Raw genomic sequence first — 23511 nt, 5'->3', positions numbered from 1 at the left:
TAGGTTGTACTATATAAAGCTAAATAGTAATGTCTGTCACTAAAGGCAAATTTTGATAAGTAACTTAATTAAGCACTTGTTCAATATGAGCTAGTCATAATAGGCACTTGAATCTTAGTTTTATTTTTTTATTATTGTAGAAATCAGTTTTAACTATTTTCACATAAGATATAAGCTGTTTTTATTAGTTATCCTAGAAAGCTTATTAAATAAGTTGAAAACATCTAATGGATCTATCATAAGCTATTTTCATAAGTTTTTCCCAACACTAATAGATGTGAAGATGAGTGCAAATAGACATTGAATANGCTCTTCCTAACTGATGTTAATTTGATCATGGCTTAGGAATGTGAGTTCATGGTTCTACCTTGAATATTGTTGGGTTTTAACGTATAAGAGGCAAAAGAATGAAAGGGAAACTGATATTTTTTATTGAACATAAGCAGTAAATATTTATATTACATAATTTGTAACCAACTTTCGAACAATATATCCTAAACTAATTAATTTAAATAATGCCTAAAATTGTCCTAAGAAATAGAATATGAATATTTTTATTTACCAGCTTTGATTCTTTCAACCATATGCACTTTGAGTCACAAAATTTCAATACTCCTCCTTGACTCAAAGTCAGCATACTTTAAGTCTTTTCATCTTTGACCGTATCATCTAAAGTTCTTTCACTTTTGGAATTCTCGATCACTTATAGTTTCTTTATCTTTTCAAGAATTGCGTCTAACTCTGAGTTATCAGTGTCTTTCACCTTTTTAGTATTGTCTTGTTACTCCGCATTTTCAGCTTCTGCTTCAGGAAGAGTTGTCTTAGGATGTTTTTCTTCCTCTAATTTTTCTGGTTTAATTTGACTTTCACCAACTTTAACATCCACTAGCTTTACTTTCTTTCCATTCAGCGATGGAGTTTTTTTAGGTCCTCCGACATCTGTATGTACTAATTGTAGTTTATTTGGTGCTCTCCAAAATTTGTCTTTTTGAAAAGGCAACCTTGTTTGTTTTCCATATTTCAAAGTTGCGCGTACGAGTGATTTCTCTTCAAATTCAAGTAGCCTTTGTACCTGCATATTGTCTTCAACATTGTGCACATCAAATTGCTCTTTATCAATCAAATTCAAGGCAAAGCTCTTGCCTTTCATTTGAACTCTGAACAATTCTTTATTATCCGAATCTTTAATCATGCAACTTTTATCTTCAAATAAAACTTTATAGCCTTTCTTTAGAAGTTGGCCAACACTCAACAAATTTTGGTCAATTTTAGGAACATATAGAACAACAGTAATTAATTTCAAACCTGTGCAACCTTTGATCGCAATGGTTCCTTTACCCTTCACTGCTATTTTTGCCCCGTTTCCAATTCTGATATTTGTGTTGTAGGTTGCATCAAGATCTTTGAATAATTCTTGATCGTAAGTCATGTGGTTCGTGCAACCACTATCAATTAGTCAACTTTCTGTTGATCTTGAGTAGCAAAGCAGGAAACAACAAAAAGTTCTTCTTCTTCATCGTCTTCAACCGCAACTTGTACATTCTCTTGTTTTTCTGATGACTTGCATATTTTCTCCAAATGCCCTAATTGTCCACATTTATGGCATTTCACATCTGGCCTCCACCAACACTTTGTATGTGAATGATTATTTTTCTTACAAAAAGGACATGATGGAAAAACATGAGAAGATTTGTTATCATTTTTGTGGTTGAAACTTCTTGACCTTTTTTTCAGCAATTTAGCTGCCAAAGCCCCTTCAATATGACCTTCTCTCATGAGTCTTCTTTGTTCTGGAGCTTGAAGTGCTGCCAAAAGTTCTGCTAAGGTAATAATAGAAAGATCTTTTGAGTTCTCCAAGGAAGTTAATGTGGCTTCATATCTTTCTGGAATTGTTACAAGTATTTTTTGAACAATTCGAGAATCAAGAATCTTAGTGCCTAGAAGACGTATTTTGTTTGCAATGCCGAGAAGCTTGTTTGCATAATCTTTGATTGTCTCTGAATCTTTCATCCTTTGCATCTCAAGTTCTCGAGATTCAAAGCTTGCATTCCTTTGACTCTCTCATTGCCTTCATACTCTTCCTTCAAAAACTTCTAGATTTCATGTGTTGTTTTCAACGTCATTATTCTATTGAAAATGACTGGAGATACAGCTGTGAACAAAATTGATTTGGCTTTGGACTTTCGAAGCTTGCTTTCTTTGTGACTTTTCATTTGAGCAACTATAGGATTATTTGGCAAGGGAGCCATGCTACGTACACAAGAGATAATAAAAATAGGTGGGGCAGAGTTTATAAGAGGAGAGAAAAGGGTGACGTGGCTTTGTAAGGGAATGGTGTTAGTTAGAAGAGAGAGAAAAAGAAAGAGTATGGGTTGTTATATATGATGAGGTGTAGGAGGTGAGGGGGGACACGTTTTGGGTGACTATTCGGTGGGATTCTCAGGAGCTTGCTCTGGGCAGAGGGTGTTGGAACCTTATGAGATTTTCTGGTTAATAATAATACTGGATTTGCATCATTTCTATTTTTACTGTTCATTTCATTGATAGTAAATTCTGGTTTCTAACAAGCCACTTCATAGTCTTGTTCTACCGCTTCCCATACATCGCTAGCATCTAGATATGCTTCCATTTTGACAGCCCACATTTGATAGTTTTATCCATCAAATATAGGTATAGAAACCGTAGTAAACGAGGTTTAAGATTCCATTTTATGTTTGGTGGCTATTTTGGGGTTATAAGTGTTTATGAGTTATATCAAAGATCCCGTAAGATCCTTTTTACTCTTGATACCAATTGTTGGGTTTTAACGTATAAGAGGCAAAAGAATGAAAGGGAAACTGATGTCTTTTATTGAGCATAAGCAGTAAATATTTATATTACATAATTTGTTACCAACTTTTAAAAAATATATGCTAAACTAATTAATTTAAATAATGCCTAAAATTTTCCTAAGAAATAAAATATGAATATTTTTATTTAACAGCTTTGACTCTTTCAACCACATGCTATTTGAGTCACAAAATTCGAATCAATATGTTTAAATGCTGAGAAATGTGATTATTTTAGTTGGGATCATGTACCAAACTAATGATGGNGGAAACCTTTTTGGAGCAAATCAAAATTTCTTCTTAAATAGGTTGCCTAACATAGTTTTTGTGTTGGAGATGGACTCCACAGACTATAAATTGCCTCAGTTTAAAGGTTTCTCTGCATGATGTGTGTTGAAGTGTCATGTTAGGATATACGTTAGGATATTAAATTCTATTATGTTGACTTATTTAGTTTCTCAAAGTGGAAGATTGTGATTGGGGAAACCAAGTTGTTATATTTTGTGAATGTATAACTGCCGACTTATTATTATATACATGTTTAAATGTGTAAGCTGCCAATGTCTCACATTAACTAGCTGTAAATTTTTGCATTCTGGTTTGATTTCTATTTTTGACAGCTCAATTTGTTGGCAAATTTAAATCTGTGGATATAATTGACTTATTGTTGCCTTTTTTCAATTGTCTTGTCATTCTCTTTCAACCGCTTGTGTTTCTTCCTCTGTTGATTGGTGCATTTCTAAACTGACATTTTCTATCTTGTTAAATTTTGCATGCTGGCAGATTTCATATATTTTATGATAGCTTTATTAATCATAGGAAGCTTGCTATGATTTGTGATTGCTAGTTCAATTCCACATTATAAAGCTTCTCTCTAGAGGCAAATTATCAGTTTTACTTAGTCGACATTGCTTTCTCAGGACACAATTTTTATCTCACGCTCTATTTTAGGTCAAATTAATTTGTTTGGTTAAGTGTCATCTGCTTATTGTTTTTAATATAGGTGGGAATCAAATCCTTGCTGTCTTCCCCTTTTTATGGTTTTGTATACATGCTAAATGTTCACTTTTTTATAGTAAAATAATATTTATACAATTTATATTTTTTAAAGGAAAATTAAAGCTTGTCTTTGGAAGACTTAGCCTTGCATCCTCCGGGAACCAACTTTGTGCAACTGAAAAACTGATGGCGAAGAAATCTGAGGAAGAATGTCAAATCATGATTCAGAAGAGTTTTCGAAGTATGTCACATTTCCTTCAACATTTTCTTTCTTACTTATCGGTACGTTTATCATGTCAATTTTCTTTGACAGCTCCAATGGTGAGGTTTTTGAGGGAACGTTTGGAGAAAGCTGGNTGTATAGTTGAAGACAATTTTTTCAAAGCTATTACTTGCAATCAAGAAGTGGCTGGTTCTTATGTTCGTGGTGAAGGGGTACCTATTTCCTTTCTCAGTTCTATTACTGCTTCGTTGTTTTGTTCATGGTAGTCAAAATATGTGAGATATAAAGAGTGATCTTGCTTGGAAGTTTCCATTTTGGTGGATTGCTTTGAATGAACATTCAAAATCGTCTACTCTCATGATATCTCCCAGTGGCGAGGGAGAAGTTGGCATACCTCACGGTGGCGCTTCTCAAAGAGTATGTTACACACGCCATGGTAGCTCTTAGGTCAGATAAATATTTAGGGTTTTCGATGGGTTGGCAAAACTAAAACCCATCTCTTTATTTTCAAATCCCAATCACAACTTTTTTGGGCAATTGCTTCCTCCATCTCATCAAATTTATTCTCCCACCCCATCAAAACCTTCTGGAAAATGATTTCCATAAAAGGAGATGTTTGACTTCTGGAAAAAAAATTCTGGAATTGTTTATTGTGTTCGGAAAATAAATTCCAGAAATGATGGGTTGCAAGAAGTAATTGCCCCTTTTTTGTTTTCTCAAAATCCAATTGCAGGATGTTGTTCCCTCCACCACCACCCCTTGCTTCCTCTACCTTCTCATTTCTGTTTTACCCTTCCCCTCTAGTTTCTTATTTCTGTTTTATCCTTTAGTATAATTTTATTTTTAGAGTTAATATTTTTTAATTTCTATTCACTCCAATCTTCTACATGAATGCGATGGTTTGATTTATACTTAACCAACGTTATTTACAGTTATGTTGTTTCTTTTCCTTTTCGATCTCATCACCCAAACAACACAGTCATTTTAATGGTGTATCCATGTTTCTATGTTTCATTTTCTTTTCTCTCTCTCTGTTTTGTATGCTTTTTTCAATTTTTGTATCTTTTGAACTTTTTGATGGTTTATCTTATCCACACCAACGTACGAAGAGTTAAACAATCTCACATAAAAAAATATTGAGAAAAAATGTCACGTGTCAGAAAAAATATTGTGGAAAATAGTTAATTTTAAGAAAAAGTTGAAACATTTTATATAATCATTTAAATAAAAGATTAAAATATTGAAATTTTAAGGTGGAAATTTGAAAAGAGCAAAAGTGAGACTTGAGAGTAGGGGGTGGAAGTGTGCGAGTGAAAATAGGTGAATAAAAATATGTAGAAATTTAAGGTTTCAAAATTAAGTAAATAATATGGTTAAAAGTAAAATAAGTTACTTTTGTAATTAATTTTTTTGTAGAGGGTTGGGGGAGGTGGAGGGAGAAGGGGTGGTGGTGGAGGGAGGAACACCTCACCATGACTATCAAAACTTAAGCCTATCTTTGTCTCTTTTTTTTTTCTTCAAAACCCAATTGCATTTGTCTTCTGGTAAATGAAAAACTAAATATCAACATTCATTTAAAAATCATAAAATTGGTATCAACGGCATAGGTTTTTATTTCAAAGACTAATTTCACATCACATCACATGTTTCTTTTAAAAAAGCAATTGTTTCTTATGCAATAGAAGGACTAAACAACTCAAAATTTAAAAAACTTTAGTAGCAATCAGGATCCATTATAGATTGATAAAACGATCACTTTTGATTTAATGTGTTAAAAAAAATTAATTATAAGAATTTAATTGAAAAGTTTAAAATTTTTATAACTCAATAAAACAAAAATTTAACAAGAACTTATTGAAATATTTAAAATTTATTAGATACTCAAAATTTAATTGAACCTTATTTTATAGATAAATATTTAAGAAGAGAAGTAATGTTAATTCTACGTTGGTCAAACGTTCTGACACTATGTTAGTGTCCTAAGTTTTTGAGATTTAAAAATTCTCATTTCAAACTTCAAGTCTTTTAATATACGGTTTTGGTAATTGGTTGAAGAATTTTTTCTTCAATGCTATACGCTTTTCGTAAAAATAAAATTGGACACTGGAGTTATGGCTTTGAAGGGATTTTAATATACGGTTTGGGTGCATCAAATCAAAGTCGTAGATATATTATCAACAGAAAAAGCGGAAGGTTTAGGAAAAAAAAAGAATAAATACGGAAAGAAATTGAAAAATAAAATACACTAAACTTCATTGAAAAAAAAATGGGAATCTGACAAACAAATCTTTGTCGGATTCAGAAGCATCACCACTCTGATGTCCCGAGCTTTCCCTACTACAGCGCCTTCTCACATCTCTGTCCCCATCCAAACCAGCAGCCTCATTAATCCAGACCCTGATGTCTTTGTGGCACTTTCTTGGGTTTCTTCCATGTTGTTTTTTATTGTCCCTAGTATCACAATCCAATCTTCTTCATGGCTTCTGCTATTTTCATCCCTGTTCTTGTTAAATGAGCCATTCCTAGTGTATTCATGGCGTCTTTCCCTAATTTCCTCCTTTTCTACCATTCTGTCAGAATCATTATCAGGAGTTCTGATTCTGGATTTTCTTTTGAGTGTTTTTTAAGCTAGCATTCAGATCCTCATAGGGAGTTCTTTGCTTTCTTTCATTTTCATGTTTTCTTCTACAAATGACCACAACTTATCTGATCCATCTCTCTGGATCTTGACCTTCTACAGTGGTACCTTCAAAGCATATTATGATAGAGAACAAGTATAAATTCACACGGAAAAATACACAGATATATTGACATGATTAAACAAAATATGATAAAATAAATCAAGACAATAAATCAAGATATATTAAATAAATATTTTGAGCCTTTTTTCAAAAAGAGTTGGAAGTCTTAATAGATCTAATAGTACCCAATAATTGAGGTTCTGCAGACTGTCACAGAAACGCACCGCTGAAATTCAATTCACTTCCATGGTTCAGCTTGCTCAAAAGGCACATTACCTCCATCTTGTTCAAGGTAGTCATGGTAACCTTGGCCAACCAACCACATTTCAACAAAGGCAAACCACGACATATACATTTTTCCATTTAGTTTCCAAGCGGTAATGGAAGGAATTCCAGAGGAAATAGTAGGTCCAGTAGACATTTCAATCACAGTTTGAGGAAACTAACAGGGACAAAGAACTAGCCAATAAGAAAACCTTAGCAAACCCATTAACCAAGTCAGAGAACAAAAGGACGGTCAGGGACCAAAACAACACTGAGGAGGTCTGGCGTGCCCTAACCAGGAGTCGCAACGTTGCTCTGGTGAAAGGAAGGTGGCATGCGGACGCACCCAACAGTAGGGAGGAGAAAGTGCGTGTTTGGAGGCGCACGGAGTAGAGATAGGCTTAGGGACTGATGGGGTTGGCCGTTGCTTGGATAGACGCTCTAGTTCCAATGGTTGCTGAAGAAAATTTTGGCAGTAGACAACAACAATAGATGACAATGAAAAAGACACCCAAGAAGACTGAGACCAATACAGCGATATTGACTCGCTTTAATACTAACTTAAGATTAATAAGAGAGAAAATATATTTTAGAGGGCTTAAAAGACCCCTCTTATATCTCATACTTATAATGATAAAAGATTGATATAATGAGAAGATGGAAGATCAAAAGACTGAACTAGAAACCTAGGTACGACTTATAGGTACAACAGATAGTAGTTCCAAACACAACTACTTTCTACCCAAATTTAATACTTATTCTAGCACCCAGAACCACAGATAACCCGATAAATTGAGTGGGCAAAGACAAGAAAAAAACTTGTGTCCTTAGGTTATTTTGGTTTGGGTTTTCTAGGCCCAAAAATGGTTGATGGCTAACCCTGATAGTCATACTGGGAAAAGGAATGGACAGGAAAAACAGAACAGTGCTACACTGACAAAACTCATGCGTAGCTGCAAACTGTTGCTCGAAAAAGATGGGTGTTGGTGAGAAAGAATGTGCTCAAGTTAGTGGGAAAATTAAGCTTTCATTTAAAGTTGAAATCTCCAATTCAATGGAAGAGAGGTGAATACCATCATCAACCCTGAAAAGCCATAGGTGACACTTACACAAGGCTCAATTAAGGTTCTTGCAATGCCTTAGCACCACCCATAAAATGCCCAATTTCACCATTTATCACAACCACTATTTAAGATTGTGATGATATTTAAGTTTCATAGTGACCAAGAGCGTATCTGCAACACTATCCCACTATATCATTCTATTGATAACTATGTTTTCAAAAACCACAATTTTTTTTGAAAATGTTGGATATAAACACACGCACATATGGGGAGGGGTAAAAAAGAATGACAAAACAACACAAATAGATATAAAAAACGACTCCATTTTATTTATTTTGACGTCTCTGACTAACTAGATATAAATCATACTTGATTAGCGTTTGTGATATTACAGAGAACCCATAAAATTTTATTCCAAGATATTGAAAATTGCATTAATATGTTAGTATGAACTAAATGCCAAACTGAAATGAGAAATATATTTTCAAAATTTCAGAAGTTAAACTTATACACACACGCACAGCAGTAAAAAAGAACCTTGAAGTTCACAATTTCCCCAAACTTCAAGAGTTCTGTGTGGACATCCTCATAAAATTCTTCAAAGCAGCGATCAATCTCTTCATCTGTATACTGGAAAAGGGGTTAAAGAGGTCAAAAAACATATTATACATTAAAATATGATATTACATAAGGTCCTTTATACAAGAAACAAAGGGGTGTCATTTTCTGGCCCTAATTACAGAAAATATACAACTGTTCTAAAATATATTAATTGATAACTTTCTTTTATACACTAAATTTATTGTCAATTCTATTGATCAGATAGTAATTCATTTCTCATAAAGGTGGATGCATGCATTGGATTATTAACTATATAATTCGCAGTAGTTGGTAGGAAAAACTATCCTTTGAATTACGAGTAATGTCAACATATATAATATAACTAACACTTACACTATTTACTTCTATGGGTGTTCCTGAAATAATATTTTAGTTTGTAGCATTGTTAATAAAATTAACTAACTTTACTATTTTCCTCAAATTCAAATCAGTTATTTGTTTCTCATATAAAGGAATAGAGGTAGTAATAATACATATAAAGCATTAAAACAACCAAATACACACATGTCATTTAATACATTTTTGTATGATACAAGCATAAATTTAATAAACCTGACCATTGAATCACGGGATATTATCTCTATGATCATGCATACACAAACTATGGAACATTCATAAGTATGCAATATTATTATAGAAAAGTACTTACATTTTCAAAATATATTTGTGTTAACATGAAGTAGCATAATGAAGGCTCAACTACATCTATTTGAAGAATACATCCACTCTGATGTTTGCATAGATGGAATTCAATGTACAAGGAGTTATCAAACACTGTAAATATGACAAGACTTACTCTTGGAACTAAACACATGTTTGGATGAACTCATTTTGAGGCAAAAAGTAGTTTAACTCAAGGGTTCTTAAGAGTACTTTTAGGAAAAAAAGGATCAATTATTTACTAAACGATAATTATTTACCAAAAATATTGTAATAGGAACAAATACACATAGCATATGTGTGTGCCTTGTGCCTAGAAGACGAAGTACTAAAAGTGCTAGTTTTTTTTTTTTTTTCAGAACCTAAAATAGTCTTTATAAGTTATCAAAAGTTTTCGATAAAAGTAAAATCATTCTAATTAATTTCTATGGATTATAAAAAAGAATGTGAAGAGAAATAGTGAAATAGATGTCAGTTTCAGCTTTCTCTAGAGTGCATAAGGAGTGAAAAAGATACTATAAATTTTGGTTCATGGCGTATGGGATGTTGTATGATATTGGAAATCAAAAAGAAGAAATAACATACAAAAACCCGAAGAAAGTGCACCCTCAACTTTATACAGAAGGTTGGCAGGTAGGACACAAAAGAGAAACCAAAAGAAAATCCTCTGCCATAACAGCTGCATTGACTGAAACTGCCTAAGAAATCCTAACACTCTACTCCAACCCAATGCAAACGTTGGAAATCTGAATAAAATATTTGCTTCATTCTTTAGACCCTAAACCCTAAAAGTTCATAACCTGAGAAGAAAGGTTTAGCAAGGGCTCGAGTGCACTGGGATCAAACTTGCGGGCAAAGAGGTAACAAATGGAAGTCATCTCGGAATTATATCGACAGAGGGAACCGTTGTTCCTTAAAGCCTGAATAAAATCGGCAGTTATATTGGCTCTCCCAAAGCTTGCAGGATGAGGACCCAGCATTGACCAGTCAACCCATGTGATGGTACGGTTGGAATTAAGAGGACCATGAAACATGTTCAAGAAGGTTGGAATGTAATGCTCATCCGGGTAGCAGGCAGGCTTACAATATTTTCGGAAGAGGGAAAAATATTGGGTGTCAGAGATTATATACACAGCAAGAAGACGATTGAGTTCAAACCACTGAGAGCCTTTACGCCAGTGTCGAAGTTGAATATGAGGAAGCATACTGCGACTGTAGCGACCGCGGCCATAGCGGGTGGGATCATCGTAGGATTCAACAAAACTGTGGGCGGAGTCTGTGAGATATCGGTAGACAGTGGGGAAGTTGTAGATTGGGATGCAGCTCTCGGAAAGGAGAACAAACCGCTCATTGGAGAAGTCCAACAGAGCATTTGCCAAAAGCCGTCTCTCAGCATCTGCCAGCGTCACGGTGCCCCACGAAACATCCTGATCACAATCCAATATCATGTCTGAGCACATCACGGAACCAAACAAAAAGGAAAAAAAAACGAGAGTATTTGTGATTTACCTGGCTGGGGATTTGGCGCCCGTAGAAAGGGGAAGACTCGGAGACGTTGAGATGGAATCGCGGAGGCGCGTGGACGTAGATGCTGAAGAGAGGGGCGTGGCCGTTGAAGAATCTCTCCCAGAGGGGCAACATGGGAAGGGGACCCCTGGTCAGAAACATGAAAGCCACCTTCGGGATTCTGCGGAAAGGGTACCCTTCTTTCTTCGGCATCAAGGAAGCCCTCCAGAACAGCTCATCGTCCGACAGAGTATGAGTGAGGTTGGGCGGATGAAGGAACTCCCCCATGTCGAGAGGCGGAGGAGGAGGAGGAGGGGAAGAAGGCGGTGGTGGTGGTGGTGAGGCTGCGGAAGAAGAACAGTTGGAAATAGGGATATAATTGTTAGGGTGATGAGGGTTGCGGTAGGGCTGAGATATGAAATTGGTGTTGTGGATGTGAGAGCTGGTGGTGAGACCCATGACGACTCCCCCCGCAAAGACGACGAGGTATGTGAGGATTTGGGCCAATTTGAGGAGCCCCGCGTGCTTGTCTCCCTCCTCCCTCTCCCTCTGATTCCGACCCATCCTTTCCTTTCCCTTCCCTTCTGATCCACCGGTCCTGAACACCACGCCGCCGTGACCACTTTCACTCGCTCACTTGTATCACTCGGATGAATTCATACACACATGTATCGATCATTACCCTCCCACCGCTTCAACTGCCAATCGATTCCCTCTGTTTCTCGACCCAATCACAATCACACTCTGATATCGATGATGCGATCAACGTCTCTTTCTCTTTCTCTCTTTCTCTCTTTCTCTTTCTCACTCACCCCTTTCTCTCCTTCCCATTTGCCACCTCACTATTCCTCACCTAAACTAAACTAATTTCAAATTCAATTCCATTTTTATCTATTATATTATTCATCTCTCTTCATATTTATTTAAATTTAAAAACTTTATTGTGTAAAATGATATAAAATCGAAACTTAAGAACTATAATATTTTATATATACCACAATAGGGTGGTAAAAAAGACAACTTAATTGAAAGTAAACAATTTGGATAGATTGAAAAACAAAAAAATATTTCGAATAATTCATATGTTCACAAATCATCTACTAACAATATTAGAAAACAAGTATACTAGTAATTTACATTTATACTCAGTTAACACCTCTTCCCTTTTATGTTTTTTTTTTTATCATTTCATGAATTGATATTACGTGTATTCCTCTATTTATTTAATTGACGCGTGTCCATTACCAGGTTTTTGGTCATTTGACTCATTGGTTTGGCCTTTTATACTTTTATCCTTCGGTGCTTTTGTTTTATTAATATAGTGCTCGGTTTTTATGTAGTTTTCCCTTTTCCGCCCAACATTCTCTGACGCAACTACTGTGCATCATGGCGATTTTCGATTTCTTGACTCTCGGTCTCTCTCTCCATTCATTCGCGTTGCTGGGTTTCTTGTTCTTCGTGGTGGTGGCTTTTCTCTCCTTCCTGTCCTGCAACTTTTCGATATGGAGTTTTCCCACCTTTCCGTTACTTACAATGTTGATGTATTTTACTTTTGTTGAATGTTGATGTAAAATGGCGTTTTTTTTTATGTTACCCAGTTTCGCAGCTTCCGAGCTTACTAGGTAATATGAAGTTTTCTTAGCTTCCCCTTACTTCCCAGTTTTCCAAATTTGTTCTAAGTGTTAATTTCCAGTTCTGTCTCAGATCCCTGTTTTTTTTTTTTTTTAGCTTTGGTAGTTATGTTCGTTACTTCTTGAGCAATGGTTCCAGTTTTGGGTTTGAACGGTAATTTCTTGTTTCTGATGCTTAATTATGGTTCTAATCGCTGTTTCGTGATTGTTTACATGTTATATTCATGCTTCTATAATAAATTCCATTTTTAATTCTCATTTTCCACTTTCTACATTCTAGTTAGGTTTTATAGTTGGTTAATTTTAGGAACTTAATTATGCACTTACCCTGTCTATTAATTCTCAGTTTAAATGTTCAATTAGCATTGGTTTACAATTTTTTTGCATGTTAATATCATCATTCCATTCATAGCAAGACATAGAAATACATTTTGCATCATAGAGCACACTAGATCCTTTGCTGTCAAAACTATGTTACTCTGGTTCTAGAGTATCGGCTGCCAAATTGGGTTTAAAGTGTGAATTTGTGCATTTTGATGTTGTTTAATAGTTTTGCATGCGTCTCATGCTTAGTTTTAGGGATTCAAAACTGTCTCATTCATTTACATTGTGTATAATAGAATAGAATTCTGCATTAGCTGTCAAAAGCCCTTTTAGTATGATGCTGAATTTGAAAAGTTTTATGCTTTAGTATATAAAGGAATTGGTTACAATTTCCCCTTCTGATTGATTAGTCAACTCAATTTCATGAAATTACTGCAACATATTTTTAGATGAACTTTTGTAAGGGGTTCTTGTCATTTAAGCCATGTATTCCACAGAGCTTAATGCTAAGTGGGAAGCATAGTGTTGGATCACATTTTACTCTTTCAATTACCAATTATGTAAGTATCGACTTGAACTTTTGTTTTCAACATTTTAAGCAAATTATTTGCATGTTTGAATATGTGTTGCTCATAATTTTTAAAGATTAAACAGATTAGCAATTGCTTCCCTTTTGAACAGAACACTGGTAAGAACTAATTTTTGGGTTCCTACACGCTTCTTTATGAATTCCTATTAAGTTATAAACCACTACCATATATATGTAAGCGGTTGAGTAAATGCATTTTTACTTGAGCGATTCTAGTGATGTCATTTATAGGAATAACTCTACAATTAACATAGATCATAACGTAAATACATTGCCTTTCTCTCAGTTGTGTTTTTTATTTTCTTATTTAGTTTCTGAATTTTTGTATTAGTTGTATTCTGTGACCATTAATTCTTATTTTAGTTAAAATTGTGATTTTTTAGTTTAGTTACTGATTAGTATTATTAAGAATTGGTGCACTATATGTTGATAATTTAGGTTTTATATTTGATTTTTCTTGACTTTATATTGTATATTTGTTCAAGTACTATAGTTGTTACTATTAATTATGATTAGTTTATATTTTTTTTTCTTTTTCCAACTTATATATTCATTTTTTTGATTTACATATAAAATATTAAAATAGCAGATATCACACTGTCCTGCATCTACTTTTTTGGGAAGGCCGATCTACTATTTGATAATGACAACCATGACACTAAAGTATTTTGTATGCTATAGTTAGTTGTGTAACTGACTTACAACTAACTGCCAAGAGATAGTTGGTAAACTGTTGTTCCAATACGATGTTCACAGTTTCTTAGTTGCTTGTGGTTTCTTCATGATATTGTTTTCTTAAATGTAACTCTTTTACTGCTACAGGGTTGCAGCTCACTGGACCCCAAATTCAGGGGACAAGACTGTACTTCAGTATGATGATGTGATGAAACTGGATTTTGGCACCCATGTTGATGGTAATGCATGGGAAACTTTTTTTTATCAAATCTTCTATAGCAATGATAATACTAGTAACTAGTGTATTTTTTAATTTTACTGTTGTTGAACCTTTTGTTATGAATTATGTTTCTAGGATATATAGTTGATTGTGCTTTTACTGTGGCATTCAACCCTATGTTTGATCCATTGCTTGAAGCCTCTCGTGAAGCAACTAAATTGGGCATCAAAGTAGATTATGGAAAAGATGCTTAACCTAGTCTTACGAGCAGTATTATGTTGTGTAGATCTATATCTAACATGGTCAATTAATCATGTCAAATTGCTTAGAAGAAAGGCTGTCTATTTCTAGAATACTACTCATACATCATGTTCATATCATATTGATAGGTGTAGTCCATTTAACTAAAGAAGTAACTAAATTAATTACTAGTCATATTCGTGCTATTCAAACTTGTCTCATGGCCCTTGTTACTAAATTTGACTTGAATCTTATATTTCAAGTGAGATTCTTGTCCCATATCTTACAATTGGTTTTTTACAAACACTTCATAGCCTTTGTTCCCCTGCGAGCTTGACGTGCATCGATGACTTGGCTAATCCCTTGTAAAGACTATTATGTCAACATAACCATATGAACCACTCATTTGTAGCTCTAAGACATCGTGAAAAGCTTTAATACCAAACTTTGGGCTCATTTGGAGTGCTTAGAGAGCATCTCAAACTAGAGCTCAATTAAAAGTGATGAGGACTGATGTCTAAGAATGGAATATTATAGTGAAAAATAGACATTTGATAGAAATTGCTCAAGCATTCTTACTAGCAAATCTTCTTGTTCATCACTAGGGTTGTTAAAATAGAAAAAAGAGATATAGGCTGAATCCCCAATATGTATTAAGTACATAGGGTTATACATTTATAAATAGGAAAATATAACGGATGGGCCAAAGTCTGGTACATCTAACACTCTCTCTTGGAGCATATAAATTATATGTACCAAGCTTGTTATAAATATAATTTATTCTAGGACCCTATAACAATTTTTAATAAAAATGTCTTGATATCTTCATATACAATTTTTTTTTTTTAAAATAAAATGACAATCAATTATGTTTTCATGAAAGACAGGATTTGAGTTAATATGAAGTGCAACTTGATTGTTATATATAAGTGTCATTTGAATGACCTTTCCAAATTGTAATTTTTTAAGCAACTATTTAAGACAAATAAGTTCACAAGTAGGTAAGGTCATAGTTCTATATTATGCTTCTACACTAGATTTTATTACTACATTTTGTTTCTTGCTCTTTCAAAGGATCAAATTATTAACAATGAAGACACAATATTTAGAAGTAGATCTCTTATCAAAAAGAGAGCATGCCTAATTGTCATCTAAATAATGTACGAACTTAGTGTGATTGTCTCTGTATATCAAACCTTTTCCAAAAGAACCTTAATGTTCTTCAATATACAAATCAGAACATTTCAATGATTTGCACATGATGAATTAAGAAATCAACTTTCACATTGACTTCAAAAGAAATGTCATGGTAAGTAAATGTAAAATAGTTTAATTTTCTAACTAATCTTTTGTACTTCTTAGGACTTGAGAGGGGCTTCTCTTGATCAGCTAGAAGTTTGACATTGAAATTCATTAATTTGTCAACCGACTTTAAATTCATTAGCCCAGTGTCCTTCAATGCTGGAAAATCTGTTCCCATTGTGAAAGGCGGGGAGCAGTTCAAAGATGGAAGAGGGTGAATTTTTTGCTATTGAAACCTTTGCATCAGCGGGTAATGTAGTTTCTTTGGGTGTTAGATTATTGTACTGTTTTCGATCAATACAGGACGCAAGTAGTCTTTAAATGTTATTAATGGTATGCTCAGGAAAAGGATATGTACGAGAAGACCTGGAACACAGCCACTACATGAAAAAATTTGATGTTGGTCATATCCCACTACGATTGCCTAGAGAAAAACAACTGTTGGCAACTATGAACAAGAACTTCTCTACTTTGGCCTTTTGTAGGCGGTATTTGGACCGCCAGGGGGAGACTAAATTCTTAATGGCATTAAAGAATTTGTGTGACTCTGGCATTGCTCAGGTATGCTTCTGTAGCTGTTTCAACACCAAGAAGTTTTGTAGATATAAATATTTTTGAAACTTTTTAAAACTTTAATGCATATTTTAATGGATTCAATGAGAAGTAACAGGTGTATGAGGGAGATTTTGGTAACTCTGAACTGCAACCTGAAAGTGTACATTATTGGTAATTTAAAACTTATGATTGATTTGACGTAGTTCTTATCCAATATTGATAACCAAAAAAGTGTTGAGGTTTTATTTCAGTGTAGACATGAAGTTTTGGTTAACATAATTGCATGTTTTAAGCGTAAATGAAACTATTTATACTTGTCAAAACATTATTATCCGGTATCTCTGACTTCATATACATTTTTCTTTAGGACTATATATTTAGTTTATATATTTTTTATCGTGAAGCATGGACATTGATAGGGACAAGCAACCGTGTTCGTGTCTATAACATGTCATTAGATTAATACTAGTATGTGCATTATTTCTATTCACATTTTTGAAGAAAAAATCTTAAACATGCGTATAATCGTCATGTACAAGTACAGCCAAAAACTGTGGGATTTTAAATTGCTGGATCTGAGCTGCATGCTGAATTTTTAAATGGTACCAAGATTGACTTGTGTCTAATAAAAGTGTTGGCAATTGCAAGTGTTCTTGTTGGACATGTTTGATGATGCAACACATCTTTTGATTTTGTATGTCGTTGTTTTCCTAGTTCTAACTCTGAAATTATTCTCGTGAAGTAGTAATTTTTTGTTTTTTTATGCAGCCGTGTCCTCCCCTATGTGATGTGAAAGGAAGTTATGTATCACAATTCGAACATACAATCTTACTCCGACCAACATGCAAAGAAGTTATATCAAAGGGTGATGACTACTAATGTGAAGTTGAAGTTATTTTTAATGTGATATTGTACCTTTATATTTGTGAACTGTTTTCGATATACAGTCAACACATCGGTTTTATGACTTTAGATGTGTCATCAGAGGACGTCGTTACTTATTTAATAATTGGATTTTTCCTCAGCACTAATATCATCGTATTAGAAGGTCCACCCAAAACTACCATTTTTCCTTATGTAATCAAATAACATTCCCTTTTTTTCAAACATATGGTATATACAATACTAACACGTGGAAAGTATGATTGTTAGCAGCAGCAGAGTTGTGTTCAATTTTAAGAAACTGAGTTGAAATGCAAAATATCTAGTCATGTTGAACCTTCAATCTGCACCCGCCAATTGTGTTCAGCTTTCCCGAGGAGTTTAGATTATTTTCAAAACGGTAAAGTGGGACATTCTGGTTGTACCATTTTGAGAATACAACTTTTATGGGAAGACCACTTTTCAAATGCAAACTATTTCATAATACCCATCTTGTGATCTCGTTCTTTATAAGTAATTTCAAAATGATTTTACAAGGATTCTAATTATTCTTTTCCAAAGTGATAGAATTTTGGGATGTAATCAAGTTTGAAAATTGTAAAAGGATAATTTGATTGAAAGGGAAACGAGGGACTAAAAGAGGATTTCAAAGAAAAAGATGTAAAGTTGTTTTGAAGCCTTGAGTATTAAGGGAAATTAGTTGTCTGTTAGCTATGTGTATCTTTTGAAACTTGTGTTTCGTAAGGTGGTTGACCATTCTTAATCTAGGTCTAGTTGTTCTTAACCTTCTCCTTAAGTTGGTTACTTTCGACCTTTGATTTAGGCATCACACTTGACTTTCGATCTCGAGTGACTCATCTTAATCTTTGGTCCAATGGTCTTATTTCGATCTTTGTCTTGATAGTCTCCTCTCGACCTTAACTTGAACAATTTTACTTGACCTTTGTCTTATCTTGATTCGAACTTTGAGCAGCACCAAATTAATTTGACTTTCAATTTAGTTCAACTCAACTCAAACTTTGATTCAAGTTAACTTAGATTGACCTTGAAATCTTGACAAGTCAATTCAACCTTTGACTAAGGCTAAAAATATTGTAGTTAGATCAAACCCACTTTGATCTCAAGCCTTTTTTTTAGACTTTTAGAATCTAGACTTTTTTTTTTTTTTTTTTTTTTTTACTTATTCATTTGGAGACCATATAAAAGAGAACTTATTCAAGAAAATCGGAATTGTTCCATAAGTCAAATTATACCTATGCTTATATGAAAATAATAATATATTGTTTGTAACTAAAAATGTAACCGAAGAAGATAAATGAAAACATCTTTATATGAAGATTCTCAAATGTCTTCCATTACTAATGGGCACGAGAAATCGATTCTACCATTTGTTTTAATTAATAATTTGCTGAGAAATTTAAATATTTAATGAGACTAGAATAAAAAAAACGCAAAAACACAATTATTATATGGATAGTAATATTTATACAACATCTTTTTGACAATATTTGAACATTAATTACGTGTCAATATGTACTTGGTCCTAAATTACTCCACAATCAATAATAATAATTATAAACACTATTCTGAAATAATTTAGTACCAATCACAAGTTGACACATAATCAATGTTCAAATGTTATTAAAAAATGATGTCTAAATATCATTATCCTTATTATATTCAATCTGAGACAATAATAAACTACGCACAGGTTATTTCGGTATCCTCAAAGGAATCAAAATAAAATGTACATATAGTGACGGAGTCTCTTGAACTTAAGGAAGAATCTATCAACTTAAAGGATTTAAAGTCGATATAACATCCATGCCATTATGCGTGGATCTGGGCCAAACAGAAGAATAAAGAACAAAATGTAAACAGAAAAAGAATCAACAAGAAAAGGAATTATGTTTTAACATTTCACCTCGGTTGAGGCAAGAATAAATACAAAGATTATTCTCCACTTAAATAGACTCTTCAAGATAATAACCTAAAACTAAAGACTAAATTCTCACAAAACTCTAATTCTCCTTTCAAGTGTGTAGAATATATGAGAAAATCCATTCAAGTCCAAAATTCTATGATGGTGATGTCCAGAGGTAGTTATCACCTCATCATTAATGAAGTATTTAATTCAAAAACTTGCATAACTTCATTAATGAAGTGACTATGACTACGTGGCTTCATGCATCGTTTCACTTCATTCTTCCTTAGAATATCTTAGAACCTTCTAGAAACTCCTAAAATATTTTTCATCACGTTTTCTAAACATAATTCCAAATTTTATAAATTTATTTTAAGCTCCATCTATGTTCTCTCTCTTGAGTAGTCTCCTTCTCTTGTTCTTCCTTCTTCAGATATTCTATGATGCTAGATGTCTTCATGAGATCCTCATTAAAGCCTTTGCAATCACTGCAGTCATTCTTTCAAACTAAGTCTTGCATTTTGGACCTTTACTGATAGCTTTAACTTTTGTTCTTCCATATCCTTTAGCACAGCTAGCAAGTTTGCTCTATACACTTCGCATCGTTGATTTGCGACTTCTAACTCAGCAGTCAACTCTTGGATTTTTTTTAGCTTCTCTGCATGCTGCAGAGGATCCAGGTGTATTAACAACAATACAGGTCATGTATTAAAGGTGTATACACTGGTGCAAATACACATAAAACCTGTGCTCTACTAAAGCATTAGTAAAAGTAAACTCTGCATTTATCATATAATGTTAAAAGGTTCACAAGATAAGCACAAAAACAAGGATGTATCAAGACCATGTGCCGTTCCTATTATCCTATGTCAGACTCAAGTCATAACAACAGACCGAATTTTAGAAGGTTCAATTTAAACTTACTGGAAAGGTAATTTCAATTTCTTAAAATATTAAGAGATGAGAAAAGAGATCACCATAGTCTTAAAACAAAAGAAATAATAATCAAAAATAGTTCATCACATACCAACAAATATGTTATAACCGAAACACATAAAATTCAAATTATTCACCTAATATAGTATAAATGGTATGCATGTTTAAGGGGAAATGCAATGAGCCTTCATAAATTTTGACCCTTCCGTAAAATGGCATCACCAGCATTAAATTTGTACCAAACTATTAAATCTGCAAAATATTACAATAGATTCTTCTGTTTAGCTACCATTTAGCTCAACAAGGGAAGAGCTAAGTGACATCTAACCAAATTCATTTATGAAAATCTTTTGAACATTTACCAAAGTATTGAGAAAACATTGCCAATATTCCTTATAAGAACATTATGTAAAGTTTAATGATTAATTGAGACAAGGTTAAAGTTGGTGGTAGCTTTATAAAAGATCAAAATAAATGTTATTTACGTATTAGATTGAAAAGGGTTACCTAGAAAACACCAAGCACGATCTTCAAGAGCCAGCTTGGAGGTAGTACAGTACAAGGGGAAAAATGTTCCCACCCCCTAATTCCATACATTTTATTTTGTTGACACAAAAACAAATACAGTTATCCTAACCATGGATGCAACTCCTTATAGAATTCATCAGAAAAGATTTCGTGTACATAATTGTTCTAGTGAGAACCCAATGAGTTTATGATCTGAGGAAAAAATCATAAGGTCAAAGAAACTAACCATAGACTGATAGGTTGGAGCATCTTCATCTGCTGCAAGCAAACCCCCACTGCTTCCATTGGTTACTATAGCTCCCTCTGCTGTTCCAGTAATCTGATTTTTTAAAGTACAAACCTTACTAGCTGCTTCTTGCAAAGCTCTCATGGCAACATGGTAGATTTGGATTGATTTCGCCCCTTCTTCCACATATTTAATTGCTTCTTGGCGCAAATTGTTATAACGTACTGTTATAGACTCGCGAGAACTACTTGGCAATTCAGATGCATGTTCTTCTAACAATGTACCAGTTTTAGCATTTCTTGTCCAGCGCTTCAACAAATACTGTGATGGAAGAGTGAGAACATTTTTAGCTCTGAAGACTGTCAATATATGCCTACAAATAATTCCAGAATATTCAAACATCTGACAACTGCAACTAGCTTTTGTCTCAAAAGAATTAAAAGTCACAACGTGAGATTTTTGGTTTTCCCCAAATTTGGCAACTCTATATGTAGTGATGGTTCCTGAATCATCAATTTTTGTAGCAGGATTTGCAAGAGTCTCTACTAACTCTTCCTGGAATTTCATGAATATCTTTCTCGTGTAAAGACTGGCAGCTTGTTTTTCCATAGGAGATGGTGTTTTTAAAACTGGACTACTATTAGTGGTCTCATAATCTGCTTTTAATTCTCTTTCATGCCAATTTGATACAGTTTTCTCGTACTGTCTAACCAATCCCAGTAGCGTGGTGGATGAATTCACATATCCATCAAAGAAAAAATTCAAAGACTCATTTCCCTCATTTGAAGATATTTCACCAAAGAAACTATCCCGCAAGCAGACAGGAACCCAATGTTGTCGTGCATTGTACATTGACTGAAGCCATTCATTATCCATGACACAGAATCTTTCCAAGAGTGAATGCCAATAAGATTCAAACTCATCAGTAGTCTCACTCTCGTGAACGCATTTCTTGAATTCAGTTTCAAAAGCAGGATGCGATTGATATAAATGAGCCAGTTTGCCTCGGGTTTCTCTAAATATGCTCCATTTACTAAACCGGTGGCGAGTTGAAGGGAGAACTTGGGCAACAGTAACATGTATTGAAGGGTCAAAATCTGTTGTAATGGAGACAGGGTGACTGCCAGACATGGCATGAAGCCAAGTCCTGAATAGCCATATAAATGATAACTCAGATTCATTGAGAATCAATGCACAACCAAATAACACGGGTTGTCCATGATGATTCAACCCAGTGAAAGAGGCAAATGGCACCCTATATCGGTTAGTCCTGTAGGTTGTGTCAAATATAACAGCATCTCCAAAATAAGAGTAGTTTGTTCTAGATGTTGCATCAGCCCAAAATATATTACCACACGAGAGATCATTGTCATCCTGGACTGCATAAAAGAAAGAATGATTTTCTGCCTGCATGCGCTTCAAGTAGTCCAAAACATGATGACCCCCGCCACCAAGGGTACGCTGTCTAGATATACTCATATGTGCTGCAAGGGAGCAAGCGGAAAGTGATCAGGATTGTCCCAAAAAATGGTGAGTTGACAGGTTCAAACTTTAGACGAAATCCATAAATAAATGATGAAAAGGTAATCAATTAGAATTTCAAACTTAATGAAACGGCAAAGATATGACCTGCCATATCTAATCCCAGTACGTCAGAAACAAATGTGAATAAGAATACCATATTCTTAATGGGGGAAGAGAATAGTACAAAGTAGATCATCAACTTACACAGAACTCATATAGATAAAGCCATTAGCCAGACATAATACAAGTCTAAAATAAGCTCAGCCAACGGTAGTTAAAGGCTACAAAATGTGAGCTAGAAATGCAGCTTGCAACTCCTTTACATGAACACGAAAACTCTACTATACTAAAAAGCAATAAATTAAATAATTTCAGAAATATTTCTTCTGTACGAGAACAACCTACAAGTTGCAACAACTACACAAGAACAAGAAAGCAGCCCAGAATTTATTTTCTAAAAATTACGATCAGAGTGGCTGTCAGCGGTAGGGTCCTGACCAAGTGACGGACGACCGTGACGTCGGTGGCTTCCTTTCTTGGCGGCAGACCGCCGGTGGCCGAGAGAGTTAAGCGTGTGAGGGGGAGAGAGGGTTGGGAAAAGGTAAAGAATGTAACGTTTAATTTGATATCTTGATTAGGGCACGGAAGTGACAGAGGAAAGAAGTTGATTTTATGAAAATAAAGTGAAAATTAAAAAAAAGAAGAAGAGAGCATTAAATTAGGAAAAAGAAAAGAAAAAGAAAACTAAAATTTTATTAATTATGTGACTAATATGATAGAATAATTTTTTAAATATTGTTTATGTTTAACAATAAATTGGATTTAATATTGAAAAAAAGTATATCTATTATTCATATTTGGTATCTTTATAAAATGATTCAACTATATTATATTGTCACTTAACAATATATTTACAAAAAATAGAATTAAAATTGAAATAAAAAAAATATTCTACAACGTTAGTACTGGTAAATTTTTGTTGAAAAGAATAACAATAATTTGTCCCGAAAATACCAAAATTCAAATTAATTATGTCTGCTATTCTTGGT

At 34.0% G+C, this 23511-nt stretch overlaps 3 protein-coding genes across 30 annotated transcripts; 1 reads left to right on the top strand and 2 right to left on the bottom strand.

The window, feature by feature from the left end:
- Positions 1-6195: 6195 nt before the first annotated feature.
- LOC106780510 lies at positions 6196-11767 on the bottom strand. Of its 18 annotated transcripts, none has more exons than XR_002666572.1 (6): positions 10910-11767; positions 10201-10827; positions 9390-9467; positions 8641-8749; positions 6977-8139; positions 6196-6796 (listed from the first exon to the last, which is right to left on the bottom strand). XR_002666572.1 is itself a non-coding variant. In XM_022777013.1 (5 exons), exons 1-5 carry the CDS (start codon positions 11468-11470, stop codon positions 6753-6755), a joined length of 1425 nt encoding a protein of 474 aa, XP_022632734.1. In that variant the 5' UTR covers positions 11471-11767; the 3' UTR covers positions 6196-6752. The 18 variants fall into 18 exon arrangements, 12 of the variants coding, with proteins under 12 accessions (XP_022632734.1, XP_022632735.1, XP_022632736.1 ...); XR_002666573.1 differs by having other exon boundaries at positions 7016-8139; XR_002666575.1 differs by having other exon boundaries at positions 8641-8742; positions 10910-11766.
- A 297-nt stretch (positions 11768-12064) lies between these two features.
- On the top strand, positions 12065-17473 carry LOC106780504 (methionine aminopeptidase 2B-like). Of its 7 annotated transcripts, none has more exons than XR_002666578.1 (6): positions 12065-12528; positions 12635-12691; positions 13359-14175; positions 14273-14364; positions 15948-16137; positions 16231-16372. XR_002666578.1 is itself a non-coding variant. In XM_022777027.1 (5 exons), the coding sequence occupies exons 3-5, from the start codon at positions 16092-16094 to the stop codon at positions 17319-17321; spliced, it is 375 nt and encodes a 124-aa protein (XP_022632748.1). In that variant the 5' UTR covers positions 12263-12367; positions 14273-14364; positions 15948-16091; the 3' UTR covers positions 17322-17473. The 7 variants fall into 7 exon arrangements, 4 of the variants coding, with proteins under 4 accessions (XP_022632748.1, XP_022632747.1, XP_022632745.1 ...); XR_002666579.1 differs by having other exon boundaries at positions 12124-12528; positions 14040-14175; XR_002666580.1 differs by lacking the exon at positions 13359-14175 and having other exon boundaries at positions 12149-12528.
- A 1736-nt stretch (positions 17474-19209) lies between these two features.
- Positions 19210-23117, bottom strand: LOC106780503 (protein FAR1-RELATED SEQUENCE 9). 5 transcript variants are annotated; one of them, XM_022777006.1, is made up of 3 exons: positions 22864-23117; positions 20939-22422; positions 19210-19913 (listed from the first exon to the last, which is right to left on the bottom strand). In XM_022777006.1, exons 2-3 carry the CDS (start codon positions 22415-22417, stop codon positions 19743-19745), a joined length of 1650 nt encoding a protein of 549 aa, XP_022632727.1. In that variant the 5' UTR covers positions 22418-22422; positions 22864-23117; the 3' UTR covers positions 19210-19742. The 5 variants fall into 5 exon arrangements, with proteins under 5 accessions (XP_022632727.1, XP_022632728.1, XP_014524285.1 ...); XM_022777007.1 differs by having other exon boundaries at positions 22868-23117; XM_014668799.2 differs by having other exon boundaries at positions 22928-23116.
- Positions 23118-23511: the final 394 nt, after the last annotated feature.

This window comes from Vigna radiata, unplaced genomic scaffold (assembly GCF_000741045.1).
Source record: "Vigna radiata var. radiata cultivar VC1973A unplaced genomic scaffold, Vradiata_ver6 scaffold_394, whole genome shotgun sequence".
In the NCBI taxonomy this organism is placed as follows: domain Eukaryota; kingdom Viridiplantae; phylum Streptophyta; class Magnoliopsida; order Fabales; family Fabaceae; genus Vigna; species Vigna radiata.
This window is presented reverse-complemented; position numbering and strand designations above follow the sequence as displayed.

Excerpts from the sequence above, each read along its gene's own strand:
- LOC106780510 (XM_022777013.1), bottom strand. The coding sequence starts at position 11,470 with ATGGGTCGGAATCAGAGGGAGAGGGAGGAGGGAGACAAGCACGCGGGG. Across the intron at positions 10,828-10,909 it reads GGCGCCAAATCCCCAGCCAG|GATGTTTCGTGGGGCACCGT; the intron begins GTAAATCACAAA and ends GATTGTGATCAG. Across the intron at positions 8,750-9,389 it reads CACAAATATATTTTGAAAAT|TATACAGATGAAGAGATTGA; the intron begins GTAAGTACTTTT and ends CCCCTTTTCCAG.
- LOC106780504 (XM_022777027.1), top strand. The coding sequence starts at position 16,092 with ATGGAAGAGGGTGAATTTTTTGCTATTGAAACCTTTGCATCAGCGG. Across the intron at positions 16,138-16,230 it reads TGAAACCTTTGCATCAGCGG|GAAAAGGATATGTACGAGAA; the intron begins GTAATGTAGTTT and ends TGGTATGCTCAG. Across the intron at positions 16,449-17,210 it reads GTGACTCTGGCATTGCTCAG|CCGTGTCCTCCCCTATGTGA; the intron begins GTATGCTTCTGT and ends TTTTTTATGCAG.
- LOC106780503 (XM_022777006.1), bottom strand. The coding sequence starts at position 22,417 with ATGAGTATATCTAGACAGCGTACCCTTGGTGGCGGGGGTCATCATGTT. Across the intron at positions 19,914-20,938 it reads CTCCAACCTATCAGTCTATG|CATGCAGAGAAGCTAAAAAA; the intron begins GTTAGTTTCTTT and ends GATCCTCTGCAG.